General features: G+C 33.9%; 1 protein-coding gene across 1 annotated transcript; it reads left to right on the top strand.

Moving 5' to 3' along the window:
* Nucleotides 1–4,167: 4,167 nt before the first annotated feature.
* LOC107816560 (cyclic nucleotide-gated ion channel 17-like) lies at nt 4,168–14,864 on the top strand. The gene is made up of 7 exons (XM_075221355.1): nt 4,168–4,485; nt 5,428–5,983; nt 9,780–9,992; nt 10,124–10,425; nt 10,944–11,055; nt 13,184–13,420; nt 13,768–14,864. The coding sequence occupies exons 1-7, from the start codon at nt 4,457–4,459 to the stop codon at nt 14,494–14,496; spliced, it is 2,178 nt and encodes a 725-aa protein (XP_075077456.1). The 5' UTR covers nt 4,168–4,456; the 3' UTR covers nt 14,497–14,864.
* Nucleotides 14,865–14,891: the final 27 nt, after the last annotated feature.

Raw genomic sequence — 14,891 nt, 5'->3', positions numbered from 1 at the left:
GTTAACTTATTATTTTTTATAGTCCATTCTGACCCATGAAGTATCCCAAATACATCTCATCCCATGAAGTTCACCCAAAACAAAGGGATCTCAACCCAACTTATCTAGATATTTACTTAGTTGCCTCAATTTTATTTTATTTTGTATTTTTAATTTTCTGTTTTTTCGTTTTTTGCACCACCCACCCACCCTAAACCTCCCGCAAACCCCTTCAATTTCTTTTTACTTTTTTTTTGTATTTTCAATTTTCTGTTTTCCCGTTTTCTTGCATCCCCTCCCCTCCCTTCGCAACCCCCCTTTTTTTACTTTTTTTTTTTTTTTTGTATTTTCAATTTTCTACACCACCCACCCCAAACCCCCTACCCACAAATTTTTTTTTCAATTTACACATTTTAAATACTAATTTGTTATTTACGAAAATATATTTGATTCTCAAAATACTAATATAGTATTTATTTATCTTTTACACATGTATAAAAGGTAAAAGGTTTTGTTTATGCAAGATGAGTGTGATTCTAAAACATGGGTCAAGTTGGGCTATGACCTATTGTTTAGCTCATCTTGACCCAACTCATCTTGTACTTGGGCTGGGTTGGACAATAACCTATTTATTGACCTAACTATCTTGACTCGCCCAAATTCAGTCCAACCCGCCCATTTAACACCCCTAACTTAAAAGTTAAAACATGGATTACAAGAAGTGAGAATAGTTGAGCTAAGAGCTAAAATAAAGTAAGAAGTATAGCTTATGAACTGTAGTCAAAGTGAAATCCGATGGATATTAGGACGGGTCTAGGATTTGAAGTAAACTAGCCTTATGGTACGTGCGTTACGCGTGTGCCTATATTAATGAGTACACAATTTTAAAAAAATAATTATTCGACTATATATTTGACTAATTTTAAATTATATAATAATAGTTAAAGAAATATTCTTGGAACTGATGAATGTTGTTCCTATTTAGTTAACTCAATAAATGAATAAATCTTGGCCGAGAAAAGTTTTAGATGATTTATTGTGATTTATGAGTATGTGTGAGGTCTCATGAAAATTATTATTATTTTAATGACTTAGTACTAAAAACAAAACACAAAAGAGAATAAAAGGTTAGTCTTATAGCTCCAAAAATTAATATGGACAATGCAAAGTCTAAAAAATGAATGTGATTGAATTAATATCTTATAATAAATAATTTAATAAAAAAATAGAGCTAGGCATTGTCATTTGTTGGACTAAATGCAAGGAAAAAAATGACAAGTTATTTAAAATATATTTTTTCCTACTGTTTTATCCTTAAATTTCTTACAAAAATACATACCATTTATTAGTATAATTTCCGTATATAAGTTTTAGTATCTTATTTATGTTTCACTTATCTGATTGCGTTTGAGCTTTAACATGTATACGTTCGACAAAAATATTAAAGTACATTATAGTTATTATTACTATAATTATATTATTTTCAAATATAGTCTTGTCATTTTTAAACTTAGTTATAGATAGTTCCTAATATGTTTATAGGTTTGGTTTGCGATGTACATGAGACTTCAATATGTATAAACTTGATATTATAAAGTTATAAAAGTAATTACGATTGAGTTAATAACTACTATAAATAGTTTAATATAAAAAAATATAGTAAGATTAGCATTATAGTTTATTATTACTATAATATAATTGTAATTATTTTAATAATTGCATTGTTGTCTTTGGTAAACTTATTTATAGATATATTGTTTTTACTCATCATGTTAGGTTTATAGGTTTGATTTACGATGTATAGAAAACTTCAACAATTATGGACTTAAAATTAAATCTATTACTTATTGGTAAATTTTAATGCACATGTACCCTTTCATTACTTTAAGTTATTTGTTGTAAAGAGGATAGTGAATAACCTTTAAAATATTCACACTAAAAGAGTAATAATTTATATTTATTCTCTTTCAATTAATTTTCTTTTATTTTTTACTAAAATAGTAAAATTCTAAAGAATTAACCGGCAATAATTCTAAAACAAAGACAACACTCCGAAACCTTGAATGAGTTCTAGTACACGCTAGTTTCTTCCATTGATTATGCTGATATGTCTTTTATAAATATGGTATATTATATAGTTGAAATAAGGAAAAAGATAATATTGAAATTTAGGTAATTTTAAAGTCATAGATATTAGGAAAATAGTTAAATGACTATTTTGTCTATTGTATACTTTATTTTCAAAGGGTAAAAAAGGCGAATGATATTTCGCTAAGGGTCTTCGTGCTTTTTTATTCTAACTAGTATTAGGGTATGCGCTTTGCGCGTGTACCTATATCAATAAATATATAATTTTTAAAAATTATATATATATTATTCAATAATGTGTTTTAGTTATTGAAAAAATATCAAAGAAAGAAAATGTAAGTTTCTAAATATAATGAATGTTAATCTCACTAAGCTAGCTCATTAAACAAAGAAATGCTACGCCACATAAGTCTTTATATATCTTATTATGATTTATGAGATAATATATATCTTATGAAAATTATTGTTATCTTTATTACCAAATACTATAAACAAATAACAAAAAATACTTTAAAATAATTATTCAAAGATAATAAAATAAATTGAAGAATTTGAATCTTTGGGTCTTTTAGAAATTTGTGAGCGTAGAGATAGAACTATAGCTCCTAGAAACCCATAGATAAATAACAATATAAAGTATGAAATAGCTAATATTGAATTATAAAAAATGATGTAATACAATATGAAAAATATAGGGAGCTACATTTATTAAAATAAATATAAAAAGAAAGAAAAATGATAAGGGTAATTTTTGTGATTTTTTTTTGTCTTGGGTTATATCCTTATTGCTTCAACTTAACATTTTAGCAATTTAACTTTTAATACTATATTATAATAAATTTTTCTCTATTTTCTTATTTCTTTCACGGCAATTGCTCTTATTGTGTAAAATAATTTGTGTACCTTAAGAGTTTTATCAACTTGACAAATAAGTTTACTTACATAATAATTTTAAAACAAAATTGAATTGACTTTTCCGTTGCTTTATTAATTCAAAGACTTAATTATTTGTTGAGATTTTATGCTTTTTTGATAGTATAGAAGATACAAATTATTTTCAAACTATTCTCCTACTCGAGCATAATATTATTCTCTTTATCCATTTTATGTAATATTGAAAACTACATTTAATAATTAGAACAAATATTTAATTAGGTAATGTTAGAATTATAGGTTCCCTAATAAGAGGAATCAATGTAAACATATTTCTATGGAAATCACGTGAGTATACAAGGAAAAGAAACGTAATACTCTTAATTAATTCTCTTAAATAATATCTATTTTAAAGTCCTTAATATTGGGGTTTCTTATTTAATTCAATAAGGAAAAATCTAATAATCAAATTTTAGTTTCTTTTAAAGTCCTAAATATTAAGATAATAATTAAATGACTATTTTGTCTAGTGTGAGCTCTATTTTAAAAGGATAAAAAAGACAAACGACATTTCGCTAAGGGTCTTCGTGCTTTAAATATAGTATAGATAGATGAGTTCCTACGACGATCTTAAGTTAATATACAACAATAATATGATCAAAGGACTGAGTTTCAAACTAAATATTTTTATATATTTAATAAATTTCTTAATACAAATACAGAATCTTAACAAAAATTACAGGGTTAACAAATTTCTTAGAAAATATTTTTTGTCCACAAATTTACAAATAAGGAGGCAAAAAGTTTCTATTTTAACACAAAGGTATAGTCCTCTGGTAGTAAAATTATCAATTAGAAAAATTAAAATTAAAAAGAAAAATCAAAATTATCTTTTTTCCCCATTTTTTCCAAATGAGGCCTAAAATATCTAGAAGACATGAATCCTAATTTGTTTTTCTTTCATTATGAGGAAAATTAAAATAAGTAAATAAGTCCACTAGCAGCCATGTCTCTCATTGGATAATTTTTGCTATAAAACAATTCTACCGGTCCCACAGATGAATATGACATCACACGAAAAAAAAACAATTTTAAAAAAATACATTTCATTATTAAGTCCTAGCTAGTTCTGGTCAACATTTCTTGACTAATTGCATCTGCACCCTTAATTAACTCCAAAATTTAATACTAACAACTCTTAAATATTAAAATAAATTTTCCAAATCTAAAGAAAACCAATCACTAACTTCCTCCATTCACTTCCTCTTCATTTGTCAGAACTCTGCAAATCTTAAAACAGACACTACAAAGAACTTACAAGAATGTTTTATTTTTCTCATTTAAATTAAATTCTTGATTTAAGGGCTTTTGGATATTTTTCAGTTGTAGTTCACTGTTGTGCTTTGCCCCTTTTTTCTTAAGACTTGTGTTTGTGTTCACATTAGAAGGGGGAAAACACTGGAAGAGTTAAAAGAGTTCAAAACCCTTTTCTTGATTTATTGTTACCCTTCTTGGTATGGAGCTAAAGAAGGAGAGGTTTGTAAGGTATGTGATATTTTTAGTTTTGGGGATTTTGTATTTTTCTGTTTTTTGTTCTTTGGTTTAGTTTCTGTGATTTGGTAAATTCTTGTGCTATAATTCTGAAAAAAAAAGCGATCTTTTTTTGTAATATGTTGAAGAATTATAGTTAAAGATTGGATTTTTATGTTATTGTATTAATATGACTTTGAATTAAGATGGGTTGCACATTTTGTACTTTGATAAATTTTGGTGTAATAATTTGGAAATAGAGATTCTTTTTGTAATATGTTGAAGAATTAAGGACTTCGGGTATTTAAAGATTGGATTTTTATGTTATTGTATTGCTTTTAGGAGTAAGGAGAGGTTTGTAAGGTATGTGAGATTTTAAGTTTTTTTTCTTTCTTTCTGTTTTTTGTTGTTCTTTGGTTTAGTTTTATGTGATTTGGTAAATTGTAGTGTAATAATTTGAAAAAAAGTGATCTTTTTGTAATATGTTGAAGAATTAAGGACTTTGGGTATTTAAAGACTTGATTTTTATGTTATTGTATTGCTTTTAGGAGTATGTTTTTCTTATTTTTTATGCAAGATATTGAGATAATTCTAACTAAATGTTAGAAAGTTTATGTACTCGCTGAAGGGGAGCCTTGGCGTAATTGTTAAAGTTGTTGCCATGTGACTAGGAGGTCACGGGTTCGAGTCGTGGAAACAACATCTTGCTAAATGCAGGATAAGGCTGCTTACAGTAGACCCTTGTGGTCCGGGCCTTCCCCGGACCTCGTGTATAGCGGGAGCTTAGTGCTCGGGCTGCCCTTTTTAATGTACCCGCTGCTACTTTATTTAGGTTTTAGCAAATAGACTTGGAACATAAGATGGGCTGGACATTTTGTACATTAATTTCTTTTACTGGAATTTTATTATAAGATGGATTTTCCTTTTTTACTAATAGTTGATTTATGCATTTGTTAGGTTCTACTCTGGTGAAGAACAACACGGTGGTTTTTTGGGAGGAAAAGCAGACAGTTCAAACCTAGAGAAGTCATCTTCGGGATATAGATATTCGTCTCCTTTATTGAACTCTGATGGCAGATATAAAGTTACCGATACCCTTATGTTTGGGAGGTCTAAGGTGTATCCTGAGGACCACAACAGGTCGTGGAGGAAGCGAATACTTGATCCGGGGAGTGACATTGTAATCCAGTGGAATAGGATTTTCATTATATCTTGCTTGCTCGCTTTGTTTGTGGACCCGCTGTATTTCTTTTTGCCCATCATACACGGAACTAAAGAGTCGAGTTGTGTGAAATCAGATTTGAATTTGCGAATTGTTGTCACCATTTCCCGAACTATAGCCGATTTTTTCTATCTATTACATGTGTTCATTAAGTTCCGGACTGCTTATATTGCCCCAAATACAAGGGTATTCGGGAAGGGTGAGCTTGTCATGGATCCTAAAAAGATTGCTCTCAGATATTTAAGATCAGACTTTTTTGTTGATCTGATTGCAACCCTTCCTCTACCTCAGGTATGTCGTTCCACTTCATGACATTCAAATCAATACATTTTCTTTCATGTCCATATGTCCAGATATTAGTGTGAATATTATGTATTGTTTTTGTGTACTGGGTTTTATGTGCTAAATTTGCTGCATTTTTCGGCCCTTTGTTATACTTGTCTTGGAGTCAAGGTGGTCAAAATTTTGGTTTATGAGGAACATAATGTTCAATATTTAGTTCCTTCAGCTTCTATGTCCCAATAGACTGTACTCCTTGTAACTTGCTAATATTGGCCAAATTTGTAATCGAAAATGGTATGCACTATTATATGAAAAAATATGGTGTTTTCTTATCCTCACTGTAGAATAGAATAAAGAAAAAGACAGATATTCTCCATTTCTCCTTTTCCGCTTCCCTCAAACATATCCCCATTACGGAAGACCCCCTCAACACCACCCAACCCACCCTCTGTTTTGATTTAGCAGCATCCTTAGTTAGGACAAACTCGCTATTTGCAATTCCACTTCTTTTCTCTAGACTCTGATTGCAGCCCCATCTGTAAATTGTAAAATATAAGTACAAATGCTTAGAGATACTCCTTTCTTATTTGTCTTGCTCTTGACTCTCTTGCTATTATAAGTGTTTTATCGATAGGAAAAAAAAAAGATCCCCGAGCCTAGTTTTAGAGCAACATGAAGTGTTTTACCTTGAACCATTTCGCCAGCTTCTGTAATTACAGGGATTTTTTTAAGAATTTATCGATAGCAAATAATAGGTACTGAAGGTCTTTCGCCCTGCTTAAAATTGATAATGTTGCAATACTAACCCAGTAATTGAATTGCTGCTGTCTTGCTATGCTCCTCTGTCTTATGTAAACAATGTGCGTAACGTCTTGTGCGAGGAGGTCTAAAGTGGTAGTAACTTTTGACGTTTCATTTTCTTATTCTTTGGCTTTTTTATGCACTTATCATTTAATGTTTTGTGATTAGTGGCATGTCTATTTTTAGATATAAAGCGCCCAAACATGGCTTTCTTTTTTGTTTGTATTATGTTCATTTTATGAATTCATTTCCATGAGTTTTATTGGCTTTTGATTTAGTTTCATAAACTGTCTGTAGAACAAATCATGTATGAGTAAGACTCTTTTTAGAGTGATAAGATATCTTCTTTCGGATGTGCTTGAAATGGTTTGACAAGGGGCTATGGGACAGGACAGGGCTAAGGCTCTGATAATTGGAAACTGTTGTGGGTTTAGTTGTTTTTGTCCCTTATGGAAAGTAACAATACAGGTCGCTTTTGGTTGGTTAAGGAATCAAAATGTACTTTTTTCAAATAGTTCAAGGACCTCCAGTGTCATTTGCCTCAAGTAATTACCATGTCTTCTGTCCAGCAGACAAGTCATCCATCTTACATGGCTTATGCCTAACATCTATTGTAGAAATGTGTAACTGATGGTGTAACGTTAAGTTAATATGTTTAATTTGGTTTCACTTGAAAGAGACGTGGATGTTAACCATCTAGATTCTCCACTTCTTTTTGCCACTAGTGTGTGGGATTTCTTCCCAAATACCGGAATGAGATACGATGATATAAAAGGTCTGTAGCTTGTGCTGTTACTGTATGATGGACAATTGAGAAGAAGAGGCTGTTTTTGTGAAACCATTTAGTCATGGCAAGTGAAACTACTAATCTGTAGAGGAATAGGTCATGGCACTTTCAAGCACAACTCCTACATAATAAAGAATTGTCTATGTTGGGTCAAAGCCTCATTTGAAGTGCCAATATATCTGGGCTTCCTTGCTTTATTTTATACAACAACAACAACAAACCTAGTGTGGTCCCACTGGGGAGGGTAGTGTATACGCAGACCTTATCTCTACGCTGTGAAGTTAGAGAGACTGTTTTCGATGGACCCTCGACTCAAGAAACATATGCAAAGAGAAGAATCCATGTAAAGAGAAGCAATAACGATAGTCAACAAAATAAAATAGGCGAAGTAAAAATAAACAACAAGTTGTAATAGAAATCTAATGATAGAGAATACAAGAATACACTATTACTACAGGTAGAAGAGTAACACTACTCACTAACCTACTACCTTATTCCTCGCCCTCCATTCCCTCCGATCAAGGGTCATACCCTCGGCAAGCTAAAGATGTGCCATGTCTTGCCTAATTACCTCTGCTCAATACTTCTTTAGCCTACTTCTACCTCTCCTACGCCACATCATAGCCCACCTCTCGCACCTCCTCACCGGGGCATCTGTGTCTCTCCTCATCACATGCCCAAACCATCTCACCTCGCTTCCCACATCTTATCCACCACGGGAGCTACTCCCACCTTGTCCCGAATATCTTCATTCATAATCATATCTTTATTAATATGCCCACGCATCCATCTCAATATCTACATTTCCGGTACTTCCTTGCTTTAACTGACGTAAGAAAATAGTGCAATTACATTGCAATGGCTTTTTGATTTAATGGATTAGGTGAGAAGTACTGCGAAATCTCAAAAAAGGTAACACTTGCTGAGATCAAGCAACCATTTGTCGAGGGATTAAAGCATTTACAACCTTTTTTATTGACTAGAATACCTAAGAAGACACATTTGATAGCCTTTTGCTGAAGTATGTCTTTTCTAGGGGTAAGATCATGAACAAAAGAGGTACAACCAAACACATGTGGAGGAAGTGGGAATGGTCCGGATAAAAACCGAGAATGGACTCTTGCTCTACAAAACAGAAGGCGTACGATTGATAAAATAACAAGCAGTACTAACGGAATCACCCCAAACACGAAAAAGCTACATAGTTGTGAATGAGTAATGTCCAAGCTTTTTGATGAGATGTTTGTTCTTCCGTTTAACAATTCCATTTTGTTATGGAGTATGTGCACAAGTAGACAAGTTTCATAAACCTTGTGATGAAATAAAGGAAGAAAGAGAAGATAAATATTCTTGGGCATTATCACTGATTAATTTCTTTATGGAAACACCATATTGATTGTTAATTTCAGTACAAAAATTCTAAGAAGTAGAGAACAATTTATACCTTATTTTCATTAAAAATAACCAGACAGCGAGAATATTCAATCAATAAATGTAATAACATAATGTAAGCCTAATGAAGTACTGACACGACTTGGACCCTATATGTTCGAGTGAACAACTTCAAACCTGGAGGAAGCCCTATTATTGGCGTGTTTTGAGAAAGAAGCACGAGTGTGTTTTCTAAGTTGACACGACTCATATTCTAACGATGATAAACTAGATAGATTCGGAGTACTAGAAAAGGGAGGACATACAAGAGATGTTTGTTGGTCTCTTTATGGCCGGCCTCTATGTAATAATGATCGTCCTTGACATGCAATAAATGTGGCTCACAAGTCACATGAGGGGGCGTATTGAGACATAATATTATAAATTAACTAAAAGTATGTTATCATCTTTTAGAGAGAGCATATTTTTAATTAATTATATTATGTCTCAACATAATCTGTAAGTGGCTTTAAAATTCTTCATCTATAAGCCAGTTGTTTCTTCCGATTCTACTATACCACTACATGATCATAAAGATAGCCTGATTTCGGGCAAGTGTACCCCTGATTTTGGACTAGTGATTGTGCCACATATTTCCAATTTCTTGATTCTATTTGGTAGCAGAGTATTTGATGCATTTGTTTGTTAAATGTGGTAGTTTTACATGTCAAGGAAATGATAACCCGTTCTTCTAGTTTTATCTCATTAGTCATCATTGCTTTCAATTTTTTCTCTTTTTACTGGGGTGGAGCAGGGTATATGACGAAAAAGTAATCTTTCACGCAGATGGTTATCTGGTTTATTATACCCGCGACAAGAAGCCAACATGCTAATCATAACAATAATGCCCTTGCGCTGATTGTCCTACTTCAGTATGTTCCCAGATTGTATCTTATATTCCCATTAAGTTCACAGATTATCAAAGCAACTGGAGTTGTGACAAAAACTGCTTGGGCAGGGGCTGCATATAATCTACTTCTCTACATGTTGGCCAGTCATGTATGTAGCTCCAACAACCTTATTTTCAAAATATTGGTTTAAAACCGCTGTTGTTATGCAAGGGTTTTGCTGGTTTTTTTTTTCCTTTCTTGAGAGTTTGATGTAACGACAGACTATTTGTTTTTATTTAGGTTATTGGCGCAGCATGGTATTTGCTGTCAGTTGATCGATATACTTCTTGCTGGAAATCAATATGCCAAAATGAAAACAGCTCTACGCAGTGTGTGCTGCGCTACTTGGATTGTGATACTTTTGACCAAAATGCTCGTAAGAGTTGGGCAAATATCACTAAGGTATTTGAAAGTTGTGATCCCGATGGGGATAGTACTTTCAAATATGGAATATTTGAAAATGCAGTTAAAAAAGATGTTGTATCCTCAAGGTTTATGGCAAAGTACTTCTATTGCTTGTGGTGGGGCTTACAACAACTGAGGTAATTTTCCTATGTGGTTGGACAAAATAACAGTGTCATTTACATTTATAATGTTCATATCTAAGTGTTTTCGGTTGTAATTTATTGAAACTGTACCCCAGTTAGACATTTCCGAATTCGAAAGCACATGGTTCTTATCTAGTGTTTTGGCTTTTAAAAAGAGAAAAGATAGAAGTATGCAAACCAGTAGCATATCATATATTACCTCAGCTCTAACTTGCTTGACCATTTATCTGTATAGTCTATCCAGTTTATGAGACCTATTTTATAAGATGGATAACTATGTTATCTCTAACAGTCCAAAAATTCCATAAACTAATTCTATTTCGATTGTTTTGAACTTGAGCCGATACTTCAACAACTAATACTTGTTTAATTACTCTGAGCTTGACAAGATAGCTCTTAAGGATGCAATTACATTGAGAGAGTAAATGTGTCATCGCCCTTCTAATCCCACCTTTAACGAGCCATTTGAAGGAAGATCTGAATTTCAAATCTTTCCTTTTCTTGTGTTACAGTTCTTATGGGCAGAATTTGTCAACGAGTACATTTATCGGGGAGACATCCTTTGCTATACTTATTGCTATTTTGGGTCTGGTTTTGTTCGCACACCTTATTGGGAATATGCAGGTAAATCAAAGGCTCTGCTGCTTTTCATTCTCCCTCTATACAAGCTTGTTTTGGTAGACCTTGTAATTTGTTCTCTTGACTGTTTATTAACAGCATGATCTTGGCTAACACTTTTAGACAATTATAATTTCTGTTCTTGATTTAATATGTGCAAGATTCTGATTGATTGGTGAATTTTCTGCATGCTATTCCTCTTTATAGATTTATATGCCAGTAGAAAATGTAGAGAACTTCTAGAGTTAGAGAAACTATTGTTATTTTATAAATATAATGTTTGATTCATACCGGCTTACGACATAGACGGTGAGGGTTCATATAGCGACCTCAACTTGCTTGGAATGAACGTAGTTGTTGTTATCTTCTTAATAGTGTAGTATATTCTTCAAAACATCTTCTACTTCTTATGTCCCAAATGGTAAACCTTGAGTTGTTCTTCAGTTGTTACTACGTATGCTATAAGCTTGTTCTCCCATGTTGGGGACCTTAATGTTGTGGGAGGTAAAAATACCAAAAATTGAGCAGAAGATTTCAACAAATAGCATGTGTTAAATCATTTTTTACGGCATTGTTTTTATGCTGGATGCTCAACCCAGCTTAATTTTAAACTTTTTTTCGAATTCGGCATCGGTCAAAGATAATTAGGTGAATTGGGGGCCTGATAAATTTCTAAAATGTTGGGGGAACGTATTAACATTTGAAAATATCCCCCTTTTATATTTTCAAATTTTAATTTTTTGGTTCCTTCTCTTCTCTCTCTCTCTCTCTCTTCATCTTCTTCTTTCTTCTCCTTCCTTCTCTCCTTCTTCATCTTCTTCTTTCTTCTCTTCTCCTTCCTTTTCTCCCTTCTCTTCTCCTTCCTTATCGTCTCTGCAATTTTTTATTCTTCTTTTTGTGTTTGTTGTGAGGATTTCTGGAGAAATTTTGCGAACATAGATTTTCGAAACAATGGAGGAAATTCTGAAGTCCGTTAAAAAACATCTGAGAATTGTTTAAACAACATCAAGTTGTTTATTTCAAATAGCCCAAGAGTTGTTTTAACAAGGTTGTTTAGTTCAAACAACCAGGAAATGTTTAAACATTCTCAAGTTGTTTAGTTAAAACAATCAAGAAATGTTTGAACTTCTGTTAGTTGTTTGGAGGTGGTGGAGGAGGAAGCGGGGGTGGGGTGGGGGGAAGCGCAGGGTCGGGAGAAGGGCCGTAACCCAAGGGGGTGTTATGGCTTATTCTATGACTCGAAACCATGACCTATAGGTCACACGGAGATTACTTTTCCATTCTCATATCATTCTATTTGGGTATAACCCAAATCTTGTGATTAAATGAATAATATTAACCATTCTTCTCTATTTGTAACATTAGTATTAGCAGTTTTACTTGCATATCTTTTTATTGAAGTAGCTGATTTATACATGATAGGAGTTAACTAACTTCATATAGTGTGTTCTCTTGCCATTCTTCTTTTCTTTCTTTTCTTTTTTGAGGCCATTGCTCCTTTTACATCAAGTTTCTTCCTTGTTTTCTATTTCTTTTGTTTTTTATTTGGAGGTTTTGTGTGTGTGTGTGTGGGGGGGGGGGGGGGGGGCGGGAGAAAGAAGACCGTGAAAGTTCTATCGGAAACAACCTCTTTGCCCTTCCAGGGGTAGGGGTAAGGCTGCGTACATCTTACCCTCCCTAGACCCCTCTTGTGGGAAACTACTGGGTTTGTTGTTGTTGTTGTCATTTAATGATTTTTGGTTTATTATATGATAAATAATGTTTTAACTCTAGTTGGGTGTGAACTGGACAAGTCCCGTCTTCCCTTGGTAGGTAACGGCTCACAGCCCCCTGAATCCCATTTGTACAAATATCCATGGGATCCTGGCTTGTTTTCCTTGAGGGAGGTCCAATGTGGTGCAAGTTGTATATAACCTTACAACTTTGTAATTAACTTCTCATATCTGAAAAAAGGGGCAACTCGGTGCAAAAAGCATCCCGCATTCACGCATGGTGGGGGAAGGGCCGCAACCCAAGGGGGTGTTATAGCTGATTCTACGGCTCGAACCCATGACCTATAGGTCACACGGAGACAATTTTACCATTCTCATATGATTCTATTTGGGTATAACCCTTCATTTTTTCTTGCATGTAGACATACCTGCAGTCTTTGACGGTGAGGCTCGAGGAATGGAGACTCAAGAGAAGAGATACTGAAGAGTGGATGGAGCATCGTCAACTTCCAGAAGATTTGAGAAAGCGGGTTAGGCGTTTTGATCAATATAAATGGGTTGCTACTAGAGGAGTAGATGAAGAGACAATTTTGCATGGTCTGCCTACTGATCTTCGTCGTGACATCCAACGTCATCTTTGCCTGGACCTTGTCCGACGGGTATGATTTTCCTCCATCAGAACTGATTCTTTCCCAAGTATTCATATATTCATCAAAAAAGCATGTGCCCAAATGGTAGCTTCTAAAAAGATAAAGACACTTGTATTGTTGGTTTATTTTCAACTTCTCGAGTCTGTTCTCAGTATGAATCACTATGGCACCATCCTTTTTGGCGCTGGTTTCTTGCATTAAAGGGCTTACCACTTCATATAAACACATTTTTATGTCGTCACTTTTTCGATCAGTGTAGGACAGATGTTTGTTGATTCAGTGCAAGTATATAAGCATTTGTTGTAGAGGCATTTGCTTGTTAAGCTCATTTCACTTATTTTGTTATAACTGTTTAGGTTCCATTTTTCTCCCAAATGGATGATCAATTACTTGATGCAATATGCGAACGTCTAATCTCGTCCTTAAGCACCGAAGGTACCTATATCGTCCGTGAAGGAGATCCAGTTACAGAGATGTTATTTATCATCAGAGGTAGGCTCGAGAGTTCTACTACAAATGGTGGTAGGACTGGTTTCTTCAATTCCATCACATTGAGGCCTGGAGATTTTTGCGGAGAGGAGCTACTCGCTTGGGCTTTGCTTCCAAAATCAACTGTGAACTTGCCTTCTTCAACCAGAACAGTCAGGGCTCTTGTTGAAGTGGAAGCATTCGCGTTGAGAGCGGAAGATCTCAAGTTTGTCGCTAACCAGTTTAGACGTCTTCATAGCAAGAAGCTCCAGCATACATTCCGGTTCTACTCTCACCATTGGCGTACATGGGCAGCATGTTTCATACAGGCTGCATGGAGGCGACATAAGCGGAGGACAATGGCGAAAGATCTTGTAGCATTGGAATCATTTGCTCTGGACGACAGAACAGTCAATGAGACAGAGCAAAGTGAAGAGCAAGATCAAGGTAACGCTAGCTCAAATCAATCCCCGAGAATATCCCACCTTGGAGTCACAATATTGGCTTCAAGATTTGCCGCAAACACAAGAAGAGGAGCTCAAAAGCTTAAAGATGTACGTTTGCCAAAATTACAAAAACCTGAAGAGCCCGACTTTTCAGCTGAGCCTGATGACTAGTAACTTGCATCAGGTAGATATATCATACAACTAATAGTTTCACTCAGATATCGATACGATGACCAATCCTGAACTTGAAGTTTTCTTACACGAGGATCATATTTGTACGTGTGGAAAACATGATTCTAGAATCATCGAATGCTATAAGCGGGGAAGTTTTGGCAAGGGAACGCGGGGCCTTTTTTTTTTTTTTTGGGTGTTAATGTAATTGTATTTAATAGTAGTAGGTTTTTCAGTAGCAGGATGCTCTTCTGTACAATATAAACTAAATAACTTCTTGAGTTATCTGTAAAAGCTCTCTTTTTAAGAGTTGCTAGTTCCATACTACCAGTAAATAAGCATTTTATTCAAATTTTACTGTGCTTAAACTTACAGACCTTAGCTTGTCGTCCTTT

The sequence above is a fragment of the Nicotiana tabacum genome, chromosome 9, assembly GCF_000715075.1.
Source record: "Nicotiana tabacum cultivar K326 chromosome 9, ASM71507v2, whole genome shotgun sequence".
In the NCBI taxonomy this organism is placed as follows: domain Eukaryota; kingdom Viridiplantae; phylum Streptophyta; class Magnoliopsida; order Solanales; family Solanaceae; genus Nicotiana; species Nicotiana tabacum.
Note: the sequence above shows the minus strand (reverse complement) of the source record. Positions and strands in the feature narration are given on the sequence as shown.